At 34.3% G+C, this 27,897-nt stretch overlaps 2 protein-coding genes and 1 non-coding gene across 4 annotated transcripts in view; 2 read left to right on the top strand and 1 right to left on the bottom strand.

Moving 5' to 3' along the window:
* The window catches only part of LOC146533662 (uncharacterized), a 125,248-nt gene that overhangs the window by 63,126 nt on the left and 34,225 nt on the right, over positions 1-27,897 (top strand). For both annotated transcript variants that reach the window (XM_085194744.1, XM_085194745.1), the window contains exons 3-4: positions 157-220; positions 1,160-1,296. In XM_085194744.1, the coding sequence (XP_085050870.1) occupies positions 1,174-1,296 (123 nt within the window). In that variant the 5' untranslated portion in view covers positions 157-220; positions 1,160-1,173. The remainder of the gene's footprint in view (positions 1-156; positions 221-1,159; positions 1,297-27,897) is intronic.
* On the bottom strand, positions 4,969-5,041 carry TRNAK-CUU (transfer RNA lysine (anticodon CUU)). Its single transcript has one exon. It is a non-coding gene; the product is annotated as a tRNA-Lys (tRNA).
* LOC146533663 (gastric triacylglycerol lipase-like) lies at positions 18,343-20,396 on the top strand. Its single transcript, XM_085194396.1, has one exon. The coding sequence runs from the start codon at positions 18,349-18,351 to the stop codon at positions 19,615-19,617; it is 1,269 nt and encodes a 422-aa protein (XP_085050522.1). The 5' UTR covers positions 18,343-18,348; the 3' UTR covers positions 19,618-20,396.

The raw sequence follows: 27,897 nt of genomic DNA, 5'->3' as shown, positions 1-27,897 counted from the left end.
TTAACCATCGCGTTCACAGTCAGGGCTGTCCTATTGCATCACGACGGCCTCTATCCCAATCAGGACAGTTTGTTCAAATATCTCTCCTGATTTATCACTAGATACTCAGCCCAAAGGGTCAAGAGAATCAGAATTAATTTTTATTATTTGTTTCAGTCGGATGGGCGTAACCAGGCTCCCAAGATCCACTCATCTCGCCCCTCCCCTGAACACGCACCAGGTCTGTTTTAAATCTTTGTTTAAGTAACTAAATCGTACTATTATTTTATACTAATGCTACATATCAGTCATTCCAGCTCTTAATTTTTTTTATGATTAGGGTTCCGTAAATTAAAATGAAAACACGATCGCAATGCCTCCAGAATTCGGCGGAAAGTGGAGAATGAAAATATCTTAACACTAGGTTTCCAAGTTCCCTCTGCCTACCTTGCTATGTGAGATAGAGCTAGCAAGCTAAAAAAAAATAACTTGTAGCTACCTTCAACTTAAAATTCTATGATTATTTCAAGACTTGCATAAATCGTCGCGACGTCTCCACTATTTACTTTTACAACTCACGTATTATTAAAATGGTCTGCGCTTGGTAAGTAAAATTTAACACTTTAAGAAAAGCATATAGCTTTTAGTAGGTAGACAAAGGATATAAATATAATTATATTTAGGGTCAAAGATATTCTGGAGAGACCTCCTTTCAATTTTCATAAAATTATTGGCAGAAAAAATTGTTCTTTCACCAGATAATATTTTTTTGTAAAAACCATTGGTTTTGGAGAATTAATCAACTAGAACTAAGACAGTCATGGCACAGACACACACACAGGCATGGCGTTCGACTGTAAATGTGATGGTAGTGGGTTCTGTTGCCACTTGAGAAAATGAAATATTTAATATTTTCATTTTTTCGCTCTGGTAACCAAAGCGCGGCGTTGAATTCCGCAACTCAGAACACCATGTAAAGAACAGATTGAAGTGTGTGAACGGAAAATCTAGTGTCTTAACATTAGGTTCCCAGGTTCCCTCTTCCTATCCTGTTTTGTGTGGGATACAGCGTGACGTTTTTTTATTTTTTTATATACTCAATATTATATGATTACCTATTACAATTATGCTATTTTACAATGATTAGATAAATATTCAACTATCTTCTTTCCCTACCCAGGTGCGGAGACCAGCATGACGGTAGCCCGCGGGGAAGGCTCCCCAGAACGGTTGGGCGGCGCCCTCCGTCGTCTCCACTACCGCGCCACCCGCCGCGCACACTCCGCCGCCGCTAGACACCATAGCTCCACTCCTAAGGTAGGATTAGCTTTAGAAAATACTAAGTCAATGGAAAACTTAAAAGTTGAAATCGGAGCCAAGTTCAAGATTAAGAATTAGCTTGTTTGTTAGCTTTTCCGACAGTGTTTAGTTGGGTGCCAAGTTTTGAAATCCTGAAATTATTTAATTCATTTGATAGCTAAACAAATAAATGCATGTTATTTTATATAAATTTTAATTTTAATTTTAGTACTTGGAAGTCGCACTTTATTTAACCAAGTCAATTATCACCTGAGCTATGTACAACTGCCAAGTTTCATAATGATACAATCATTATAAGTGGATTAAATTCAATTTCTTATATTTTATTACATTTCATATTTGCATATTTACCATTAAATATTAATTCTATCTGGCAATTTCTTTATTTTCTCTTAGATCTATTATTAAAAGTCTAAAAATATATACCATTTCGTAAAAATAACTCTTAGCCAACATTTCCCAGTGTATTTTTAGTTAGGAATTTAAAAAAATTTCAAAGTTTATAGTACCTACTCGAAACCAATTAGTGCTTGCCAATACTACATCAACTATTGGTTCATAGCTAACTAATGCAACTGGGGAATTAGTTTGAAAGCGGAAAAACGTAATTGTTAGTAATTAGTAATAAATTTATTCCATTTTAGAGTTCCGTAAATTGAAATAAAATATAAGCTTCATAGGATCATTTTGTTGTATATCGTCGGTTTGTTTGTCTTTCAATGCCCTTTTTCTCAAGATTTAGGTAAAAGTAACAAGCAGAAATTAATATCAAATATTTAGGTCTACGATACCTTCGAAGTCAATAAAATCAAAATATATAAACGTTTATGCATCGTTTTTGCCGCATTTTGTATGAAATTCATCACGTAATCAATACCGTTATCTAGAAACAGTATGAAACATAACGTCACGTTCTGTCATAAAAAAATATTAAAAAACTATTTCACGCGGTATCCTGCGCACAGCAGGGTAAGCAGAGGGAACGTAGTGTTAAAACAATCTGTTTCCCACTTTTCGCCGAATTTTCCGAGGCTTTTCGTGTTGAGTGACGGAACTCGCCGGGTTTTTGCCTTGGTGCCATAACGAAGAAATGAAAATATTAATATATAATAAGTAATTCCCTCGTGTGGGGATAGAACCTGCAACCGTCATGTTTAGTCACGCTCTTGTGCCCCTGCCAACACCAAATTAAAATAATTTATTCCCGCAAATGGGGATTGAACCCATCACAATCACACTCACTGTCGTCGCCTCTAAGGTCTCAAGATTTATATAAAAACCCAAAAATCCACGGACATTACATCCCCAAAAGGGTCGAATACACACGCTGTATTTCATTGGCAAAGACCTGTGAACAACATTCGCCTATTATTCAAATTTGCTTGACGAAACTGCTTTGATAATACGTTTTTTATTGTGGCCGTTTAGAATTCAGTTGTTGCTTATTTTTCTTTTCTTTATTTATTTCTTAAAATGGATAACAATATAATATTTTTGTGTGAATATATTTTCACATATAAAACCTAACTTACGAGAGAGATTAGGTACATATTTAAACTAATCATCGCCCGTAATTTTAATGTAAGACTTGTGAGATCCTCTCTGATTGCTCTCCCTTACTAACCAGCTCAGCTTTCAACTATATTTTCTTCTTTATCTGTAAGTAAAGATTTTTTTTAGCTCCACGTATTATTTCGCACTGATTAAGGTCACGAATGTAGCCTACAGCTTTCCTTGGTAAAGGAACTAACAACACGAAAATAATTTATCAATTCTAAAACAAATTACTGAAATTAGTGCATCCAACCAAACGAATTATTCAGATTTCTAATATTAAGTTTAGAATTTTAGATATAGATTCTTCTTTTTACTATAGAATATTTACCTCTATATTAAAAAATACTTAACGTCACTAAAGGCGTGTCGCTAATAGTGTAAATGTGATTGCCGAGCAAAAGCTCTTTGAAGCCGATCATCCATCAAGATATCAATCATTTGAAGTTTGCCGAAAGTTTGCTGAACTTATAAGGCCATTTATAGAAATGATCTATAGATCTTTCCTTTTATGGTTATTTTCTAATGGCTATTTGGATGTGTTAAATTTGTATAAAGTTATGCATAGAAAAAACAAAACGCAAAAGGGCATAGAGTTTCGCTACTCAAAATGCAACATCTCAAAAATTTTGGGAACTGAATGTTCAGGTTAATTAGTTAGGTTTCCTCTGCCTACCCTGCTGTATATTTAATTTTAAACTGCTAAATGCGTACACTATTAAACTAAAGAAGCTTAATTCTACCTCTAGGTATAGGCAGTATTTACCATCTAATAATCGATTCAATGACGAATGACTAGGTTTGAATACAGACACAGCTCACTGAGCAATGCTATGAGTAATAACGATCTTTAAGAAACGCGAGACTGTCTCGAATTTAAGTGCCAGGTTTATTAAACTGCTTCTCTTATCAGGAAGTTATTTTGAATTCATTATTAAATTATATTAAAATGAATTACACAGCATCGTTGATACTGGGGAAAGGTCACGTAAAAAACATGTAGACCTGCTGGAGTGCATGTATGAGGAGGTTGAAGACAATGAATGAGTCCAAAGAGATATGCAAAGACCGTAGAGTTTGGCGCTCCGTTCTCTCTGGCCACCCTGCTGCAAATAAAGCGTAAGGCTGAAAAAAAAAACATTAAATTAGAACCTCTCTGGGAAAGTTTTATTTGCAAAATGATAGACTTTGTTAATATAAAAGTATATTCGACACTTCGTCTTAAGCTGGCGCCACCGGAAATGGTGTTGTCGATTCCTGTCATTAGTGACGTCACCGGAAATGAGCTCTAGAGCCGGGTATTGGATGGAGTAATAAGGATATTTTGTTATTTGAACAAAAAAGTTAATTATATTTAATGGAAGTCTTTCATTTTTGTCTGTTTCAATACCTGTTTAAAATTATTTTAGGATTTCTATATTATTTATCACTCAACATGCAATGCCTTCAAAATTCGGCGGAAAAAAGGGGAACGAAGTATCTTAACACTGGGTTCCCTCTGCCTAACCTGCTGTGTGCGGGATACAGCGTGAAGCTGATTTAATTTTAATTTATTTAAAGCAATTTAATGAAAAAGATACGTTATAAAATGGATGACAGATTTACATTGTGTGTTAATAATTTTCCCTTAATTCGGATGGGACGCGAGAAATGGAGTGTCTTAGCATTGGGATTCTTCAGCTGACCCTACTTTATGTGGAATAAAAACGCCAAAAAAAATATTTTTTTATTTATTTTATTGTCTCTACATGTAAACATTTGTCTGAAAATCAAACAATGTCTTATAAAAAAGTTTCATTTAGAAGTACCACCATGTAGGACGAACCAACAAATCATACACAAAATCCAGCTTTTACAATGTCTTTTTTTTCACTTGTTCTACACAATTCCATTCTATATACACTCGTAGTTACAATATTTAACTACTAATTCTAATATCAAGTTGTCTTGACTAAATCTTAGAACGTAATGGACACGGGGGCCTTTTTTTTCGGTCTTGAGGTTAATGCTGTAAGCCCTATTGGCTTTTACAGCGACGCCGGTTGGGTAGGGAAGAGGGTACTCTGTCCCTGATGATATGCAGGCACTTTGTGGCTGCCTGTGTAAAAGCAATTTCGCCCCACGTGGGGCTCGAACCCACGACCCTGAGATTAAGAGTCTCATGCTCTACCGACTGAGCTAGCCGGGCTCGTCCTCGTAATTACAGTGACACCTATTAATGTAAATTATGCTAACAACCATGATGATGTGATGTCTTACACTAGGTTCCCTCCGTCTATCCTGCTATATGCGGGATTCATCGTGTAGCTGTAAAAAGAATTCGAGTTATTTTATTTCATTCACTCAATATCCTTCACAGAGCCATATTTAATTATGTTTAAAGGCCCTTTAACATTATTCTCTAAATGTTATTACGCCCGCCGATAAATCTGTCTGGGACTTATATAGGGTTAAATTCAATTCCAACCACCTGGAGTATGTTGATTGAAATAAATAATTAAAATTAAATATAGAATTGTCTCTGTCTCGTTAGACAAGAACAAGACAGGGCGTTAGGTTACGTTAATCAATGTATCTTCGCTGCTACTCGTGTGTATGTGCGGATGAAATTGTAAAGCAAAAAAATCTTTGGCTTTCTTTTTGGTTTCTTTACATGGTATTAGTTTTTATATATATTTTTTTACAATAAAGGTTTATTGTATATTAGTATGGTCATGGCATTAGTATTTAATAATCTAACAGTTGTGAGTTCGATTCTCACTCAGGAGAATGAACTAATTTCAATTTCATGCTCTCGTAAGAAGACAAACCACAGCTTTACACTTACACCTACGACAATAACACCTCTCAACACACAATATATCGAAAATTGGACGAAACGTGGAGAAGTGGGGTTCGAATTGTCTTAACATTGGGTTTCCTTCGTCTACCTCGTCCTCGTCCCTTTGCCTAAAAAAACATGAAAATTCAATAGGCAGTATAAGACAACTAAAATAATTATATTTATAGTTGTATTGATAGTTGTAATAGTTGTATTTACAATAATTACTTCAATAAATCGTACGTCCTCTCGTCCGGCCACCCGCAATGCGCATACTGCGTTCGAGTGATGGACGGTCGGTGACCACAAATTGCCTTAGTTAAAAATATATTTAAACAAAAAGCCGTAATGAGAGAAATGTTGTTTTTTTTTAAATTCTTTAGTAGTTTCACGCTGTATCCCGCATATAGTAGAGTGATTTATTTTTCCGTAGTAGAGTGTACATATAGTAGAGTGATTTATTCGACACATTACGGGTATGTGTAGACGTTGTGGTTGAATATTCTCTATTCTCCCCTCTAGTGTCGAGGGAAAGCGTGGCATTAAGATCCCCAACACAACAAACCTTGCTTATTTCAGAATTCGGCGCAGTGGGGAGCGGAATATCTTAGCACTAGACTCTCTCTGTCTACCCTGCTGTGAAACTGAAAAAAAAGGCATGATAAAGAAAAGATTTTTATTATTTCACTATATGTGATTTAAAGTTCGTGTCAGTTTCGTTTTGGAACTGAAATTCACGAATTATATAACTTTATATTTGGATGCTCTTATAAGCTCCAAGTAAATATGTATGCCAAAAGTTTTGTATTCTCAAAGCTTTAGGATGTTTATTATTGACGAGGAGTACAGTATATAAGTTGGATTTTAGTTTTAGTTTAGGTTGTATATACCTTTATTTGAATGTAAAACGGTAGATAATTTTTATTTTTCTATCATTTTTTTAAGATTACTAGTCATTTCTTTTTTAATTTCACATTGTATATAACACAGGGGGCAGGAGATCCTAGTGTAATGGCACTCTATACTACAATCTTTGAGATATTGTGCGTTGAATGGCGGAACACAACGCTGCGCTGACTCATCTTCCTAGAGCAAGAAAATTCATAGAAAACTTTCTACCTACCCTGCAATACGGAATTTTTTTATTGTGAAAATCTAAGTTGTACAATAAAACAATAAGCGACAATCATATTTTATTTCACTCAATGCTTCAATAAAAGTAAGATCCCAATACATTTTACATATTCAAATGGGATATCTATACGAGGACACTTTTAAAGAGACGATTGAACAGAATAATTTTATTATTAAGCGCCTGACGCTTTTATATAGCAATGAACTGAATCGTGTTCGACAATATTTGCTTATTCAAATTGGTAGGAGGATTTGTCTTTTATATTAATAGAAATTGGGAATTGGGAATATTGTACGTTTTACGCTATTAGTGTGATTTTTTTAATAAAATATATTAGTTAATATTATATTTTAGTTGGGGCCAGTGTGTGTGTGACTGTAAGCGCGACTGTTTGTGGGTTCGATCCCCACTGAGGGAAATATTTATTTAAATTTATATTTTATTTTCTTCGCGCTAGTGTCGCGGTAAAGCGCGGAACTAAGTTCCGTCACTCAACATGCAATGCGTCTAGAATTCGGCGGAAAATCGGGAACGGAGTGTCTCAACACTACCTGCCTACCTGGCTGTTTGCTGGATACAGCGTTAAGTTGATATGTATGATAATATTAAATATTCCACTCCCCCGAATGGCAATCGAACCCACAACTATTGCGTTTACAGTTACACGTTCGTACCCCTGTGCTACGACGGACTCATTGATAAACTTCAATAAACATTTATACAGGCTACAGCTAACTATTTCCTAGAGGCAATAGCTGTGTGGAATTGGTATTGCAAGAATGCCCGCTAACTTCTATATTGGGTCGTGATGAATGAATATTTGAGTGGAAAACTAATTTTCAACGATTATTTGAAATATAAAATGGATATTGGCAATTATAATGTCCATTTAAAACATTGAAGATTTTTTTTATTATTTTCTCGCTCTGGCAACAGGACAAATAGTTCGTGAGCTAGATGACAAATTTTGTCGGTCCTCTTTTTTTTCCTCTCAAGTGATAACTCGTGAAATGCTTTAAAGAGTTGTCTATTATAAGGCATGGTGAACGTCAGCTGCCGCCCCGTGGGTGTGTAGGACCGCTGCCAAACGTCGTAGATCGTCAGCTGATGCAGAGAAAGGAGCGTATAAGCCAGGCGGGAACTCTGACTGTTTATTTATTTCTTTTTACTAAGCTGGTTTCATTACTTTCTATGTATCTAAATAATATGTAAAACTGAAATAAATATATTTTTTATCTGACATCGTACATTGTAACTTTCTCTTGCTAAATAATTTGGCACCTGTTACGTTTAGAAACTGACGCCGTATAAAATCTCCATTTAAAGAGCTTTTGATAAAATCTCGAAATATTACACGTGTCCCAACACGTTTCACTTTCTTTTCATGTACTTTTTGTTTATTTACTTACTGTCAAGGTATCCCATATAGGTACAGTAGGATAAGCAATGGGAACCTAGTTTCAAGACAATATGCCCAACGCGTCGGTTACGCCAGTACGGTTCAAGACGACCAATTTTTGAGACATGCATTGCACGCTTTGTTTCGTAAACAGAGAGAAAATAAAAATGAAAATAATTAATTTCTCCGAGTGGAAATCGAACACAAGACTGCCTCAACACCTATATACAATATATAAATCGTCCTGTTATTACCAATAACAGAAGGATTTCATGATAACAAAATGTGATCCCGTGGGATAGTGAGGTATAATGGCTCTCGAAATTTAGTAATTTGATACGTCAGCTCGATAAATAGGGTAAAGTTGAACGGGAATACCTGTAATATATATGAGCATTTCAGTATTTTTATTTAGTTCTTTAACTTTACTCTGTATTACAAATATAATAAACTAGCGGACGCGCGCAACTTCGCTTGCGTATTATGGGGGTGAATTCTAATAAACCATAAAACATGTGTTCAATGAAATGTTTTTAAGAGTCTAAATTTCTAATTTTATAAAAATCGGTGGCGATTTTTCCATACAAACTTTCAACCCCTTATATGGTGAATTTTAGAAAAACATGAAACACATGTTCAATTAAATACCCTTAGGGGAAGAATTCTAGAAAACGATGAAACACGTGTTCAATTAAATACTTTTAAAAATGTAAATTTTAAATTTTATGAAAATCGATGCCGATTTAAATTTTTTTTCATACAAACTTTCAACCCCTATTTCCCCCTTTACGGTTAAAGTTTTTCAAAATCCCTTCTTAGTGGATGTCCAGATTACGAAAGTAAACATCTGTCCAAATTTCACGTTTCTACGCACAGCGGTTACGGCTGTGCGCGCGTCTTACCTCAGTCAGTGAGGACAAATCCTTTTATATATATAGATAATATTATTTTGATTACGTGTTGAGTAGCAGAATTTAACGACACTTTTTGTCTTGCTACTTGAGTAATGAAATCAAAACAATTCATTCTTCCGAGTATGAATCGAACCCCACTATCACTTTTACACTTAGAACATACGTTACTACGCTACAAAGGGTCAGGTTTTAATTACTTTGTATATTTTAGTTGAATGCTTCTTAGGAACCTTAGGAAGTAGTGGTTCGAATAAAAAAAAGGTTTTTGTGTTAAATAGGTCATTTATCGATGAAGGGTTACCCTAACATTTAAAATGTGTCATACGTCATACACATCTCTTGGTTCTAACCATTTGACTGTGCAGGCGAAGCCGCAGTTAAAAGTTAGTTCTTACATAAAATACCAAATAAAATTTAAACTGAGACCACCTAATTTCTCACAATGCTGAGTTTGTTCAAGTTTTCTTAATCAAATCATGGAGGTGATAAATTCTCATAATTCCCCTCCCAGCCAGTTACCGTGAACGGTAATTTAATTTTGGTTTGGCGTAAAACTTATCTGACCAAAGTAATAAGGTAACTCTGGAAATTCTCTATTTTTGCTAACTGAATGAAATGGAATGTGATTTTTCTATTTTAAAAGATTTTTAATATTCTAAAGCTATATGTATTCTTCTTCTTTGTCGTTTCACTCTTGACAGAGCGATCGTGGTCGTCTTTTTTAAAGGTTGGTGGTGCGCCACACAGTCCGACGTCATTCTACGCGGTTGACTGTCTGCCTGGTGCACTCGTAGAGAGGGTCATTGAGGGCAGCCTTCACTTGGTCTGTCCATCGCATCGCAAGTCTCTAGTCTCTTAGTGCCAATAAAATAAAATATAAATTAATAGCAATTTATAAAACTTAAGCAACGTAAATATTTGTAAAGCACTTACTAATAAATTCAACAGCACGAAGAGCTCACTATATATATTATAATTGGGCCCTATCTGCAAGGAAATCAGGTCATCTGTAAGCTTGCTTGTGATCGAGGAATTAAGCAACTGTGTAAATGTTTGTCTAGATCTACATTTCTGTGTCAATCTAGATTTGCCTAGCTTGGCCTGGCTTTAGTTACAGAAAATATGGTGTTAGTAGATTGAAATGAAGATAGCACAGGAGAGGTAGAAGGAAACAAGTGATAAGACACTCCGTTTCCCATTTTTCTTCTAATTTTCGAGACATTGCGTGTTGAGTGATTAGAGATTCCCTCTACCTAACCTGCTTATGCGGGAAACAGCGTGAAGCTAAAAAAATCAATTCAATTACACAGAACGTATAAGGAGTTCGTTCACACGAAGTCGTATATAAAAGAGACTACAGAGCAAATGTGAGTGAAACTGAAAATCTTTTCATTTTTCAGTAAGCTCCATTGTCAATACATCCATGGCTTCAGTAAACACTTTGATGTTGTTTTATCAATTTTATTGTTTAATATTCTTTTGTGTAAGAAAATGTGAGAAAATTCTTTTTAGATATATCTATATTTATTGTTGGATTGGACGATGTGTTTAAATTTTTATATGTATGGAGGTATTAAATATTTGCTCGAGTAAATATATTTTTATTAAATAAGCTAGTTATTAACTAAGTTTATTTTACAGTTTGTTATTATGGATCATAAATTATTCTTGGTTATTCCTTATAAAGATTTATAGAAGGATCGAGGTGACTTTTTTTGCTATAAATAATAGTTAAGTGCTAGCTTATTATCATATTCTCAACCAGAGGGTCTGGTGCTACCTCACTCCATTCTATCCTTTTAATTTTGTGTTTCAGATATCAAAGAATTAGGTCGAAGTAGCATGTGGTCTGCCTATGAATGTGGGTGTCACAGGTTCTATTACCTCGGTTCATTATCTCGGTTTGATGACAAAAAAGAAAGCGCGGCGTTAATTTCCACCAATCAACACGCATTAATCACAGATCTGAAACCTGAAACCTACCTGAACCTATAAAACCTGAAAGTTTCTCTACACAAAACCAATAAGTATTGTCATGTAATATAAAATTGGGATGGCCTCGTAACTTTCGTTAAATTATAAAGTTCAAATTTGTTAATATTTTCTTAAGAATAGTATTAGAAATGACGTTGCCAAATATATGAACTCTTAGGATGGTTTCATCCCCCCTTCAGACACCTATATCTTAAACTAGTTTAATATATATAAATTATTTAAATTCTATACAATCTAAATCTCAACGTACCTCAGTGCTATTCCTATTGCATTTAAATACGATTGAGAACAGTTCTCCGATTACTTTATACGACAGTCAAATTGAAGATTTATATAGTCGTGAGTTCTTTGGGTTTCAGGTAGTCGTGGATTCCAATTTCTCACGTGAATATTTGTTTATCCTATAAAGCTGAGCACTGTGTTTTGTCATCAAAATGTTAAACTATTGACATGATCATCAATCCCTACAAAGCACTGCGTTAAGTTTTCCACTCCACACTTGAATTCAAGTGGGAAGTGGAAAACGAAATGTCTAAACACTTAAGTTCTCTCCGCCAGTCCTGCTATGTATGATGACGCGTAGAGCTGAAAACACTATTTATTTCTATGTCCAAATTATAATTGGGTGAAAAATGGAGAAAGAAGAGCCTTGGCATACTTCACCTTCCTTTAGCAACCCTGTCACTTAACTATGTTTTAAGTAATTTTCTTACTCTCGCTGTAGTTGAAGCCAAGTGATTCATTTCAGTAATAAGCCGGATGTTACTACCGAACCGGATGTTATTACCGGAAAATTATATATAATTTGGTCGGATGTATCAATTGACGTATCGGAACTATATGGGTAAACCTGTGGTTAAATATGTATGGATTTTACGTTTTTAGTTAACATTTCATTTTTCCCGGCTTCATTATTTTTCCCGCATAAAGCGTGGTAGGCAGAGGGAGCCTGATGTTAAGACATTCCGTTTCCCACTTCGCCTTCATTTCTTCGGAGTTCAACACCACGCTTTATCATGTCACTAGAGCGAGAAAATAATTCAATCCCTCAAATGAAAATTAAACTGAAAGCTTATATTCTGAGTCTACGATGCTTGTCCTATAGACATTTAATTGCAATTAGGAAATCCAAGAAAAATTAAACATAATTATAGTATGTTTTATATGATACACAGCAGTCGTTTAAAATGAAATACAGTAACAATTTTTGAATAACTTTTAACATTTTTTTTTATTTTTCCCTACAAAACATATCAAAGCCTATTATATTATATAACAAAACTGATGTAGAACCGACTCCTTTTTTCATTATTTAATCAACTTTTTTAGTGTACCACATCTACATTTAAATTTTAGTTACTTTTTACGTACTTTCACTCGTACATAATTAAATCGCAAATTTACATTCTACGTCGTTACTAACTTTGCAGGTAGACATACGGCTTAAAGAGCATTAACATTTAATTTAACTTTCTGTGTTATCTGTAGCATAGGGAGGATGTTTTTACCATCATATATACGATTGACACCAAAATTCAAATTTAAATAAGATTTTTTATCGTTTTTTACGAACATATAAATATAACAAAATTCTCTGGCTGATAACGTGACGGATGTGGGTTTGATTCCCAATCGGGGGAATGAAATCTTATCATTTCCTCGCTTCGATAAAAAGCCGTGAGTGAGTTCCCCCACCCAACACAGAGTCTCGAAATTTGGGAAATTTTGGCTTGAGCCTACCTTGCTCTACTCAGCAAAATAAACATTCCCAAAACATTTTTTATTATTGTATTAAAAAAATAAATTATTAACTAAATAAATATTTAGTAATCACCTTACACGAGTTTATTAAAAAGATTAACTGTTGAGCAGCTAGCAGGTATCGACAAGTCCTTTCTTAAATTCAAAAGTGATTACAAAAGTTTTGCAGAATATTTGAAGAACTAAGTCGAGAGAATGAATGACAAAAAAACGTTAAAAAAATGAAGAAAGAGGTGTAATAAGACGGGCAGTCTACCGAGAATACAGTGTAGATAGTTCTGAGGGAAGGTTACGTAAAAAATACGAGGACGGGATGGTTCATGTGCTGACAGTGGACGAGGCGAAAGAGGTACGTAGACACCTTAGCGTTAGACTCTCCGTACTTTCTGGCTACCCCGCTAAGGATAAACAATGTACTAATAAAATATTTTAAATTAAACTATGAAATATAAACTGAACTATCACAGTTGTGAGAAATATTCTAATTCTACAACCTACACGAGAAGCTAGGAACGTTTTATTGTTATTCCAGATTTCTTCTTAAGAATTATTCGCATCAGGTATGTTTAGAAAATTCAAGGTCTATATTATGTTGAATTCAAATGCATCTCATACAATGCTTCCGTTTTAAGTCATAGCCGTGCCACTGACATGTATGAAGCAGATTTCTATAGAATTTCTATTTCCTATTAAACAATTCCTTGGGAAGATTTTAAAGTATTTATGTGAAATTAAAATAAGCAATTTTCTTCTTTAGGGTTAGTATTTATATAGTAGAATGAAGATTAAAGAGGTTCTAAATTCGATTCCTGGTTAGGACAGCTTTTAAACTGTAAGATTTTCGTTCGCCTTACTACAGTAGGTTTGTTTCAGTCTCGCTCTCTATCCCGCATTTAGTAGGATAGGGATAGAAAATCTGATATCAAGATCCTCTGTTGATCGCATTGCATATTAAGGTACGGAACTTAACGCCGCGCTTTGTTTTGTCAGAATGGAGAAATAGAAATAAATTCAACGTAAATGAATAGACAAATCAACATGTATATTCACATATGTATGTTTATTGTTAATACTAACAATAATAATTATATAAGTTATATTGGTAATATTCATCTGTATACCAATTTCCATTCAGAGATTGAACAGAATAGGATTTGTGTCTAAGCTGAATATATTCATTGAGGCCGTCGTGGTGCAAGCGACACAAGGGTGTGTCTACCAACTCTAACGCAACGTTTGTGGGTTCGATTCCTGGAGGGAATGAATTATTATTCCTTAGCTCTGGCACCAATTCAAAAGCCTGTCATTTTAAAATACGGCGGAAAGTGGGGAACGGAGGGTCTTAACACTAGGATCTCTCTGCCGACCTTGCTGTATATGGGACAGACCGTGAAGGTGTTTTTTTTTTCTCAATACATTCAATTGTGCTTAATTATATAATTTTTCATTTTTATGATTATATAAAACTTTACCTACCGTTATCTAGTAACTTATAGACAGCGCATAGCCCAAACCACGCGGCGTGGAACGCTGAAATTGTTCCTTTGAGAGCTTTAAGAGAAAATCTCAAGAGAGGGAGAAAAAATGAGATCTTGTCTTACCCTTATTTTTTGTCTCTCCCTTTACTCATACGTGACAGAACCGCTATTTGAAAATATTTTTGGATTCCACTCTATTTGTATTCTACTTCTGTCCATAACATCGTAGCTCCTGAACAGATGATCTTATTTCAGTCAAATATTGGTTGTTTGGTGACATCGTCTACCATTTTCTAATTTCCTAAAATAATTTCCCATAATTAGGACATCGTCTCTAAATTCTACAGCCTAATATAGTGGATAGACGCTAACCTATCTCGAATCTGAATGAGGTTTCATTCAGATAACAGATATAGCGAGCACATGGGCCGGTCGTAGACCCCTATCGATCGCGCGAACTGGGTCAGCCGGCCGTATCCGCGTTTAATAAAGGGAATGTATGAAACTGATTGAATTATTTTTTATTATTATTGTTTATTAATTTTCCCGCTCTGCTAATAAGACAAAGCGCAGCGTTTAACGCGTATGTCTCGAAAATTGGACAGAAATTGGAACGGAGTGTCTCAACACTAAATTCGCTCTGCCTATCCTGCTATATATAGGATGCAGTAGTGAGTTAAAAAAAATATTATTATATTTATTTGGAAACTCGACGTTTCGACCATATTGCAGTAGTATTATGGTCACAAGCAGAGTGGGGTGGCATTCGTCTATTAGTGATATAATAATTTTATCAACTGAAATTAATCCTGTCGGAAGGTTCATTAAAAACAATCAGCGGAAAGTGGGGAATGGAGTATCTTAACACTGGGTTTCCTCTGTCTACTCATATGCGGGACACAACGTGAAGTTCTATATAAAAAAAACTAAATTATAATCAGTTCATCTATTTGGGAGCTACGATGCCACATAGATATAAGGACACGTCAAATAAGTTTGACGTTTATGGGTACCTATAATTACCTCGGAAGTGGGGGAATGAAATATGTTTCCGGTTCTTCGCTTTTGTAGCTAGGCAAAGCGCGACGTTAAGTTCCGCCACCTAATACGTAATGACTTTCCGCAGAAATCTGGATGCATTGCGTGTTGACTGACGGAATTAAACTCCGCGCTTAGCCTTGTTGGCAGAGCGAATTGACATTTAAATTTCAAGAAACTCTATTTTCGTATGTGGTTAATAATGTAGAGGTGAATGTAGTGTTTTAATACTACGCTGAACAAGCATAAATTAAAAAGAGAATGCCATTGCGTTCCATCAGGTTACATGATGAGAGGAACTAGCAGCAGTGCATGGTAATAGTGACCCAAATAGGCTTGGTGGAAGAAATTATCTATTTATCCTATATTTTAGCTTCCCGTATCCCGATCGTTGTTGGGCACGGAACAAGTGTTATAACACTCTGTTACCACAACGATTATGGGTTCGATTGCGACTTGGAAATTAATTATTTACATTTTCTCGCTCTAGTAACACAAGAGGTAGTGTAGTGTTGAGTTTGGATATTAAATATGCAATGTTTTGTTAATTCAGAGGTGCGCGTGCGCATTCATTTCCGATAATTGGGCCGTGAGTATAGAAGTGAGTGATATGAGTCTCTACAGCGTGACACTAAAAAAATATATAGTATTAGAATATATTTAACCTTAAATTCTAGATACAACTATAAAAATGTTCTGTCAATAAGGTTAAAGAGCAAATATGAAGGCTAATTATAATTGTTTATGTAATTAACACAATTTTTCTCGATATTCTAACATAATAATAGCATAGTATATAATAATAGGGTCTGACTGTAAAAGCAATAGTTCGATTACCAGTCAGGGAAAAATAGAGGGTGGCGTAGGGTTCCGCCATGTAGTTTCTTGAATTATAAGGGGCCTAATTCTACCACGAGGATCTTTTGAAAATCAGAATGTATTCTTCTTCATTCATCGAAATATATTATGTATATCTTATTTATTTTATAGAAGCGATATATTACATACCTAGTTTGTAAGTAACAATTTCAGCTAAGAATATTTTCTTGTTTTTTTTTTTTTAGAGGGCGGTTATCAGTAGTCGGGTTCTATTTATTGAACTATATTTTTATTTCTAAGAAATAAGTTCAATGTCAATTACATATTAGGCGCCATCCTCTATATACGATTACGGGCCCAAGCCCACGCAGTGTGTTCTGTTGATTTATTTATAAGGCTACTGCATCGCAGCACCGACAGCGTGTATCTGTAAACTCGATGGTTATGGGTTCGATTCCTACTCGCTGGAATTAATTATTTTTATTTCCCCTCTCCATACTAATAACGAGGCAACGCAGGGTGTCGGGGAAACTAAATAGTGTTTTTTTCCGAATCGAAAAGTCGAATTTAGATAGAAAGCGAATAATGGTATGTCTTGACGCTTCTCTCTCTTTCTCTTTCTTTGCCTATATTATATAGATTTTCTCTGCCTCTATTATATAAATCTAACATAAAGAAGGAATTAGACGAAACCGTAGGCATATGATAGTTATCTATATAAGATAAGACGTTTCACGGTCAGTTTAACAACTGGTCGTAATCCGGAAACGGAAATAAATAACTTAACTAAATTTGGAAAGCGATGTAGATTAAGGTTTATTATTAAGGTTTTGAAGGTTTTTTTTATTTTAATTAACAAAATTAAATTGTAATATTCAAATTGGTAATCTGTGGAGCAATTATTGTGGGGTAATATAGGTTTGAGGTCGTCGCGGCGCAACAAGCGTGCGACTGTAAACGCGATGTTTGTGGGTTCGATTGCCGCTCGAGGGAAAGAAATATTTAATACTAGCGGACACGCGCAGCTTCGCCTGCTTATTTGCACCCTTAGGGGAAGAATTCTAAAAAACCATGAAACATGTGTTCAATTAAATACTTTTAAGAGTCTAAAATTAAAATTCTAATTTTATAAAAATCTGTGGCGATTCAATTTTTTTTCCATACAAACTTTCAACCCCGATTTCACCCTTTTAGGGTTAAAATTTTTCAAAATACCTTCTTAGTGGATGTCCAGATTACGAAAGTAAACATCTGTCCAAATTCCACGTTTCTACGCACAGCGATTACGGCTGTGCGTGCGTCTTACCTCAGTCAGTGAGGACAAGTCCTTTTATATATATAGATTATCAATTCCTCGCTTTGGTAACAAGGCAAATAATACTTTAAAACGTGCAAATTTTCCCCTCTGAGATGCTGTCCCGCTGAACCACGATTCGCCACCTTTAGCATGTTTAATAAATAACAATAAAAATCCAACCAGTTTAACTAAAACGTGATAAAAAAACTCGAAACGTATTATAAACAAGTTCGATGTATTAGTAGTATTATTTAAAAGTTGTAGTGTTATTTTATTTAATATCAAGATGAAACTTATTATAACCATTAAATAATTATTAGTTGACATTTTCAAAATTCGATGATTGTAGATTCGAATCCAATTTAAGAGCGTGTGTATATCTAATTAAGTCTAACTTGAAAATCAAAGTTGAAACAATGAGATATGTCTCTAAACTTTCTTCCTAATTTTGTGAAAGCGTGGAAATATAAAGGTAAATAAAGCTAAAATATTTGATGAAGCTTCGCGCTGTATTCCGCATATAGCAGAAATTACTCTGGGATGGAGCTTAGTGTTAAGAGAGTGGTGGTTTACCCACTTTTCAGCGCCAATTTTCGAGACATTACCCTGTTGAGTGGAGGAGTTCAGCATCGCAAAAAAAATTAAATAACAATTAATATATAATACCAATTAACCTGCTTTATATATTTATTATACACATACATAAACATGTAGAACAAAATTAGCTGATAATATTACCTTGGACCTGGTTCCGTTTAAACTTACTTCTTAATACAACGTATTTAAATACAACATTTTATTTTTATTTTAGCGACCGTTTGTATCGTCAGTTGATATCATGGCTTCAAAAGCTAACGTCACATTCAATGTGTTGTTGCTCTCTGTCGCGATAATAATAGCCAATGTGATACGGTCGCGAGTCCTACCCAATGAACTAAAAAAATTCTTGGGCTACTCCAAGGGTCCGTTCCAAAATTTCACTCAAATTACTGCAAAATATGGATATTATTCTGAGGAACACACAGTGGTAACGGAAGATGGGTATATTTTGACGATTTTTCGGATGAACTCGAAACGGTGTTTTAAGAAAATGAGAAGACCACCAGTTATACTCATGCATGGACTTCTTCTCAGTTCGGACGCATTCCTGGATGCTGGACCAGATGCTGGTATGGCTTTTTTACTAGCGGATGCCTGTTATGATCTATGGGTTGGAAACCAACGTGGTAATTACTATGCTAGACGTCATGTGCGCCTTAACCCTGATACTGATCCAGATTTTTGGCAGTTCTCTGTTGATGAGAGTGGTTTTTATGATGTATCGGCTACTATCGATTACGTGTTGAAGTATACAAATGAAAAAACACTTAACTATGTTGGATATTCTCAAGGAGCTGGAACATTTTTTGTGATGTGTTCTGAAAGACCTGGATACTGCAATAAGGTGAATCTTTTAGTTGGATTGGCTCCAGCTGCAAGACAAACGTATACACGATCAAAAATTTATAGAATTTCCGCTATATCTATAAAAGTATTTGAAGATCTACTTTATACTGTAGGCATTCACGAATTTTTAGCGAGGGGTGGCGTAAGCCAAGAATTTCTGGAATTCTTTTGCCAATTAAATTCGATTTCAACTACTGTTTGTGGCATAGGCGAATCTCTGTTTGATTCATTCCATCCAGGTTCAATAACAAATGAAACTTTGACCAAATTATTTAGGCATTTTCCATCTGGAACTTCAATCCACAACATGGCAAGATACGGCCAAAGTATGATGACGTCGCGTTTTCAAAAATTCGACTATGGAAAGTCCAAAAATCTAGCGTTGTACGGCCAAAATCATCCCCCAATTTATAATCTAAGCGCAGTAACAACCCCATTTTTGATTATGTACGGTCAAAACGACCATTTAGTGGATACTAAAGACATTGACTGGTTAGTTATGAAAGTGCCCAATTTGTTAGAAGCGAAACTGGTGGATGATCCATTGTGGAATCATTTCGACGTGGCATACAGTCAACACAATAGAAGACTTTTATTTCCTAAAGTGAACGAATATTTGCTAAAATATAGTAGAGGTTCAAACTTATATGACGTGATATGAAGTTGTGATAAAAATACGTTTGTTTAATATTTATTACTTGTTTTTTTTGCTGTAAGACGTGTTTTCCGGGAGTTTTGTGATAATTCGTATGTATTATAAGTGACGTGATGTTCCATATGTAAATGAATACTTTTATAGTAAAATATATATGTGTAATGTGTTAGTATGGTTGGTAAGCGATGATGTGTAGCGGGTTTGATTACAAATGTGTACCATATTATAGATATAAGAAATTAAAAATCTTAGTGACTCTGTATACCAAATGTATATTATTCAACACGCAATGCCTCTAGTATTCGACGAAAAGGGGGGAAACGGAAATGTCTTTATAGGGAACGGATTGTCCTAACTCTAGTTCCCCAGGCTCCCTCTGATTTCCAGCGTAAAGCTAAAAAATACAGTTACATCAATGGAGCTCGAACCCACAACCAGCGCATTTACAGTCAGACATTGTTGATTCTTGTTTAAAATATTCATTAGTTCACGAATACATAATATAAAATTTTAATTCATTGCTATAATTATGCTAATAGAATCCATTTTTTATATTTGTGTTTTGTTTCTTTTTCTTTTATTCTTATATTGGATTCCTATGTCACTAATTTAAGTTTTGTATATTTGTGTCCTCCTTAGGATATATTGTTATTAAGTTTAATGTGTTATAGATGATCTATTTAGACTTAGAGTACAGCCTAAGTGTCATCAATATCATCAGTCCAGTAGTTTTTGAGATATGGGGTCACGTATAATATAGACAATGTTAATTAAATGTATTTCAAATCAATTTTATTATTGTATAATATTTTATATTAAAATATTATATTAATATAAATAAAATATATGAGATCGTACGACCGTTTTAATTGTAGACTTATTGTAGGTATTTTGTAAAAAAATATGTGATATTTTAAAGGCCGTTCTTCATTTCCTATTGACAAAAAAACAAGTTTTGATCGCAGCGAACGCGGAAATCGAATCCTTTAATAGTAATCGATTCGTTCTTAATATCGATATTTACATAAATAATAGTCACATTTAATTTGTAAGTGAAGTAAAATTCAGAATTATTGTTTCCTGATATGATCTCCTGAATGTAAAGTTTTACTTAACTGTATTAGGTGCGGCGTTAAGTTCCGTCACTTAAGAAGCAAAATCGAATTTGGGCAGACGCGGCGGACATAACACTAGGCTATCTCTACCTTTGACCGGTTTAAAAAATCTAGTATTAATAAGCCCTCCTTCAATTCCATCTTGGGTTAATATTTTTTATTTCTTGGCTCTGGTAACAAAAAAAACGCGGTGTTAAGTTTCGACCCTTAATCCACAATGTCTTGAAAGTTGAGTGGAATGTAAAAATGAAATGTTTTAATTTCCCTCTGCCTACCTACATGGGCGACGCAGCGTAAAGCTAAAAAAATGTAAATATTTTTGTATAATTTAGAAGCGATCGTTAACTCATCGTTAATTGTTGAGTAGGAACATATATATTACATAATACAAATTATACGTAAATGCGCATAAGTTAATTATTAATAAAATTCTAATAAAAAAAAAACACTTTCTTGTATAAAACTGTAACTCTTTTGTTACTTCACTCATTCATATTTTTTTGACATTTGTTTTTCTGATATATTTCGGTTTAGCTTTAGGAAGTAACAGATTCGATTCAAAAAAGATCATTTGATGCAAAAAAGATAATTAACATTTGCTAAAATACAGTGACCTTGATTTACATGTATTAATATACTTAGTTATAATAGGAACAATTTGTAAAAACAGCATATATACAATACTATTTAATTTGATTTTGTTTTTTTATATTAATCACATTTAGTTAAAGCCAAAAAATCCCTATGTTTATAAATTTCCTTTTATAGTATGTATATCTACTAACAACCCGTTCGCGACTTCGCCCGCTTGAACTACACAATTATTTATTAACTAATCTAAATTACTTTTGTGTTCTAATAACATTATCATTTTAAACACAATATCCGTATATTGAAAATTTAAATTTCAGACAATTCAGTTAAAGAATTATTTTATTTTTGTCCAAATTATTTTAGTTATGTCCAATTTTGTCCAACATAGTAATTTACATTGATATTACTTTTTAACTTTTTAAACTCACGACCATCGTGTTTACAGTCCGAAACTATCCCACTGCGCCACGATGACTTCATAAATAATATTTATTACTATAAAAATTATAATATGCATTTTTATTAATATTTATTATTATAAAAATTATAATATGCATTTTTATTAATATTTATTATTATAAAAACTATAATATGCATTTTCATTAATAATTAACGAGGCCAGTCGTGGCGAAGGGGCACCAAGTGTGACTGGTTGTGGATTCAATCCCCACTCGAGCAAATGAAATATATTTTTAAATTTATATTTCTATTTTCTTCGCTCTGGTGTCGAGGCAAAACGGAGGCGTTGAGTACAGTCACTCAACTCGAAAGTGGGGAACGGAGTGTCATAACACTAAGTTTCATCTGCTGTTTGCGGGATTTAGCTTGAAGCTGTTTTAATTTTAATTTATTAATAATTCATATTATATTTGTTTATCTATTTGTTTACCTTGGACTTACTAGTAGTTGACGGTCAGAGCTCGGGGTTATCGCTTCTCGCTACAGTTCAAGTATTACATAAGGAATAAGGACATCTAACGTAATATTATAGTGATTTTTTAATGAAAATAATAGTAGCAGGATCGTTTTTGTGGGGAACGGAGTATTTTAACACTAGGTTCCCTCTGAAGCTGGTTTAATTGTTATTTTTTTAATGTTATCATCGATTTTTATTCGTTGGACCAGTTTTGATAGTAGTAGCTACGGCACAGCAAACAGTAAAAATCTGGTGTTAAAACACTCTGCTTCCTCTATTGAGTGGTGGAGTCAGCCACACTTTGCCTATCAGAACAATAAATTATTATATTTATTTCCTCGAGTGGACATCGAACCCAAAACAGCCAGTCACTGTCCCATCCAACAATGTATAAGAATATAAAAATACAGAATAAAAATTACAATTTACTCGACGAAGAATTTCAAATAATCACAATAATTAACTCTTCAATTATTTATTAACCGTCAAGTTCAAAGTCATTCCCTCTAGTACATCATTAGCATCGCTATTACGTTTTAACTATAATTATCTCTAGAATTAGTTGTATTCCTTGTATTTATTTCAAATTATGCTTAAAAATGTTATATTTATAAATAATTCTTTAGATAAAGAGAACTTAGTGTTATAATACTCCATTTCCCACTTTTCGCGAAATTTTCAAGTGATTGCGTTTTGAGTGACAAAACGCCAGAGGAATTACCACAGTAAATGAAAACAATTTAAATACCATTCCCCCGCTTGGAAATCGAATCCTCAACCGTCGTGTTCAAGTCAGACGCTATCGGACTATTCCACGACTGCCTCATACTCGTAATATTGGTATCTGCATAAATAATGGAGCTTCTAAAGTAAAAGAAATTTGAAATAAAAACTAAATCTGTAACAAAGAAACGGTGGAGCTAAACGCAGCAGGAATAAATATATGGTTGTTTACTAGTAACCTCTGAACAGTGTCACTATTTAGATCCCGACTCCATCATTAGACTCGTCTCGATGACACCACCTTAATTAATAACCTATAATTGCCAAATTACATGACGTTAGAATTATTACAAATGGGTCGAATTCAGTTTCTTGCATTTTATTACATAGTTTTTAACTGCCGACCTGTTAGAAGCGTATTAAAAAGTGATAGAAAACAGAGAACACAAACACTCTCCTCAAATAAATCATAATAATTCACTGTATGAATATAATATATTTGTGCATTTTAAAACAAAATTAGTACACGGAAGTTTGGTACAAACTGTTTTACACGGTCGCAAAGCGAGTGAGGTCAAACTAACTGGTTAATTAAATACAACCACAACTAGAAGAAACTAATACTACGTTTATAGTATAAACATTTAATTATGTCTGCGCGATAATTAGGACAACTTTGCTTATATGGAATGACGAACAAACTTTATTTAGGTTGTTTGTGAATTTTCGGTTCCACGCTTTAGTTTGTGCTGCGTTCAGTTCCGCTACTCAAAGCACCGTAGTTTAGTAGGAGTGCTTGAGAAGTTAGGTTAGCGGTTTTAAAAGGAATTATCCAAAGTGTATGGTAAATGAAAATAGCATTGCAAGGATGATCATAAAGTTCTGGCAAATGAAGTTGCAATGAAGTTGTTGCTAGTTCTTAATAGCTTTGACCCATCGTAATACGCTTTGGGAGAACAAGTCTTACAAATCTCGCCAATTCTGTAAACTGAATTTGAAATGGGGTTGAAACTGACCTTCTTACTTTGGGAGGTTAACATAAACTGAACAGATTTGGCTATTTACAGAATATTTTAGAAATATTTCCAAATCAGTACTTGGATTTTTGGACATGGATGTTATTTCAATTTTAAGTGTAATTTTCTCCTAAGGCCTTCCTCAGCACCTTTTTCTAAGCCCTGCATAAATTGCTCCGAGTTGTTCTTCATATTATAGCATCACTCCATCTTTACCTTCACAAGAACAGACTCTATCAATTGTAAATGAAACTCTTTAACCAAATAAATGATGCATATTTTAGAATTACACATTTTTGTTAATCTCATATTTCGAACACTTCGCAGTAGTTCGTGCTCACATGTGGTGGTTCTTGTTGCATTTCGCACACAGCAGGGTAGGCAGAGGGAACCTAGTGTTAATTCACTCCGTTCCCCACTTTCCGCCAAATTCTGGAGGCATTGCGTGTTGAGTGGCGGAACTCAGCGCCGCGCGTTGCCTCGACACCAGAGCGAAGAAATGGAAATATAGGTATTAATAAATATTTCATTTCTTTGAGTGGGGGATCGAACCCACCACCAGTAACGTTTACAGTCACACTTTGTGTTTCTGCGCCAAGACTGGTCTGAAATCGACTTTGCCTCAATTCTCAATATCATTTACCAATTCCATAAATAATGTTAACTTAGACCTAAAATGAGAATCGAACCTGTAACCTCGTCATAATGAACTAAAGTAACTAAGCACTCAATACATTATACCAATAGTTGGCTATTAAAGCAACGTTCCCCACAACACGTTCGGTCGAACAAATTCAATAACAGTAATTGGAGGACTGACGTGAGATCAATTAGATGTGTTGAGTGCATTCGCTCTGGTTAATGCAATTTCTATGTTACTTGAAATTATTATTTTTTAAGTGGAAAAATATATATTCCTATATAAGTATTTTTTATTTTCAACCTTTATCTTGTTTGCTTGGACAACGCGGCACCACTATTTTCATTTCCTCGCTCTTGTGACAAGACAGGTGAATTAACTTCCATTTTCCTTTTTTCTGACCAGACGGAGAAAATTTTAAAATCTTAATATTAAACTTAACTAAAATACAATGTAAGTGGGTTTCCTAAATCCTTATCTTCTCTTAAATTTTATCTTAAATCCTTCCTGGATCCAAGCTCATTGATTGCATGACAATCATTAAGGTCTTGCGGTTTGAATGGACCATCTTGATAATTTACCATATCTGCCTGCCCTGCTATAAGCGAGTAATAGTAAGGAGGATTAACCAAATAAGTCACTTCTCCACTTCTTCAAGAATATTTTACATCCACATAGGTACCTATAACTAACCTTAAAATAAGCAAATTGTGTAAACGCGGCGTTAAGTTCCGCTACTCTCGACATGTAATACTCCAAATATGGACTGTGACATGGTATAAAAAAACCTTCAAAGTCAAATCATTAGTTTAGTGTACATGGTTTTTATATTATAGTAGACTAATCATAAAATCATTAATGATCAAACTATTTATAGATCACTATAGAAACTATATTTATTATGTATCTCTTTGCTTTACTTTACCTCTTCTTTATAGTTAACAAAAATGTTATTAAAAATGCATTAATTTCTTTTTATACACACATAAGGCACTAAAGTCTGACTGGGAATGCGACAGGTTGTGGGTTCGATTCCTACTCGAAGAAATGAAATATTTAATGCTTTCCGTTCCCAATTCATTCCCCACATTTCTGTTCCCCACTTTTCGCTCTCGACGCTGCACTTTACCTCATTACCAGAACAAGGAAATAAAAATATTAAATATTTCATTTCTCGAGTGAGAATCGAACCCACAACCTGTCGCGCTCACCTCTATGCCACGACTGGCATCAGTATACCTAGAAAACATATATGTATGTTAGCTGATTAAAAATTTTATATTTTTAATGGTTTCAAGATAATTTAAATGACATACTAGTAGGTGCAAGGCGTGTCTGCATATGACCTATGAGATCATCTAGTGTTTGTCACTTTGTAGGTGGACCAGTTCTAAATGTTGTTATTATGTCGAACATCGGTCGGTGACAATGAAGAGATTCTACAAACTTGCAAGGGCGTCTCTTGTAAGGTTATTGTTATCTTTGGTATTTAAATGATGTAGACTCTTCTCGAAAAATGTTTTATTTACAGCAATTCAATTATTTAATACTTATACTATATAGCTCGGAAGGGGATGGGGATTGCGACCATACGTAGAGTTAAGGGGCTCCAGAAGAATACAGTAAATTATTTCATAAGAAAATCCAGTCCTGGCGCATTGCCACTAAGTGGTCGTTCAATTCCCACTGGATGAAATGAAACATGACAGAAAATGGGGAACGGAGTGACTAAAAAAAAAAATACAGTCGAATTGATAACCTCCTTTTCTTACAGAAGTCGGTTAAAAAATACGTTCCTTCTGCCTACCCTGCTCTGTGCGAGATACAGCGTGATGCTAAGAAAACAGTCTCAAAAGAAATTTCTACCAACCTATATACAATTGAGTTACAAACATCCTGCCATTCAGCCTATCAAAAAACAATGTTGCCATAGCATATAGATACTATGGCATATTACAGATAATTAAGAAAAATATATATTTTTTAATTTATATAATAAGTTAACGTTATATATAAAAAAAACACTTCCGTTACTGGGTGGCTGACCGACGATATACAAATGAAACTACGCTGCGCAGAAATTAAAAAAAATGCATGTAGGGTCCTTGGGGAGGGTAGGGGAGCACTTAGAAATAATTACCTTAATTCCTACGGGAACGTATCGGAAAAAAATAGGATTTTACATTTTGTAGCTTACGTAAACGAAGTTTTGATTTAAAACACAAATTATTTATTTTTATAGCTTCACAGTGTATCCCATAAAGTACCTGAGAACCTATTGTTAAGACACTCCGTTCCCATTAAGACACTTCCGTTCCACACATTCCGCTGAATTCTGGAAGTTTTACGTGTTGAGTGGTGGAACTCAACGCCGCGTTTTGCCGCGGTATCTGAGCGAGAAAATGAAAATTTTAATAATTCATTTTCTTGAGTGGTGAATCGAACCCATAACCTGTGGCGTTTACAATTGAATGCTTGTACCACTGCGCCACTTAGGTGTACAACAAATTAAATTTGAATTTCATTTGTAAAAGCGTCGTATAATTAAATAACAATAAGACCAAAGCTAAGATATACATAAGTAAAGATAAAAGTAAGATTTACTAAACTTTTCCTACTCACCCAATTGTATAGCGAATGAACTCGAACGATGCTTAATTGCCAGATAATGAGGCTATTTTCTTGTATTTTTTCCTTTGACCCTAAGCTTACATATATTTGTATATATATAAAATATACACGTATATATAAATAATTAGTAGTGTATATATTTTAACCGACTTCAAAACAGAATGTTTTCACTTTATGTATGTATGTAATATTGTTAGGATTTGGATAATATTTGAATTTGATCATCTGTATATGCAGGTAGTAAGTACGTGTGCTAAATTTCGTCAGTGCATATTTATTGTCCACATATTCTCTAAAACTAATATCATAGAGAGATGGAGCTTTTGGATTTAAATGTTATATATTAAAATATTACAATTTAGGGAATTGTCAATGGTTCAGTCAATTCGTTTCCCGCTGTCTTCTCTGCCTTCCCTATACGGCGTAGAGTAGCGTAGAGCAGCGTAGAGAATACAGCGTAGAGCTAAAAAAGATAGTCGGAACGGTTACATGTAAGAAAACATACATTATTAATCTCTCTACTACTCATTTGAGTAGTCTCGATTACATTTTTACTTGCATATAAATATTTGGATGAAAGTGTTGTTGCCATTGAATTGCATCAGGCGTTTGGACTGAATCCTACTCTCACATTAAGTGGTGTGAAGTAAG

This window comes from Heliconius melpomene, chromosome 12 (assembly GCF_056956725.1).
Source record: "Heliconius melpomene rosina isolate 202511_hmr_F chromosome 12, ASM5695672v1, whole genome shotgun sequence".
In the NCBI taxonomy this organism is placed as follows: Eukaryota; Metazoa; Arthropoda; class Insecta; order Lepidoptera; family Nymphalidae; genus Heliconius; species Heliconius melpomene.
Note: the sequence above shows the minus strand (reverse complement) of the source record. Positions and strands in the feature narration are given on the sequence as shown.

Bases quoted from the DNA above. Each gene is read 5' to 3' on its own strand.
- LOC146533663 (XM_085194396.1), top strand. From the start codon at position 18,349: ATGGCTTCAAAAGCTAACGTCACATTCAATGTGTTGTTGCTCTCTGTC.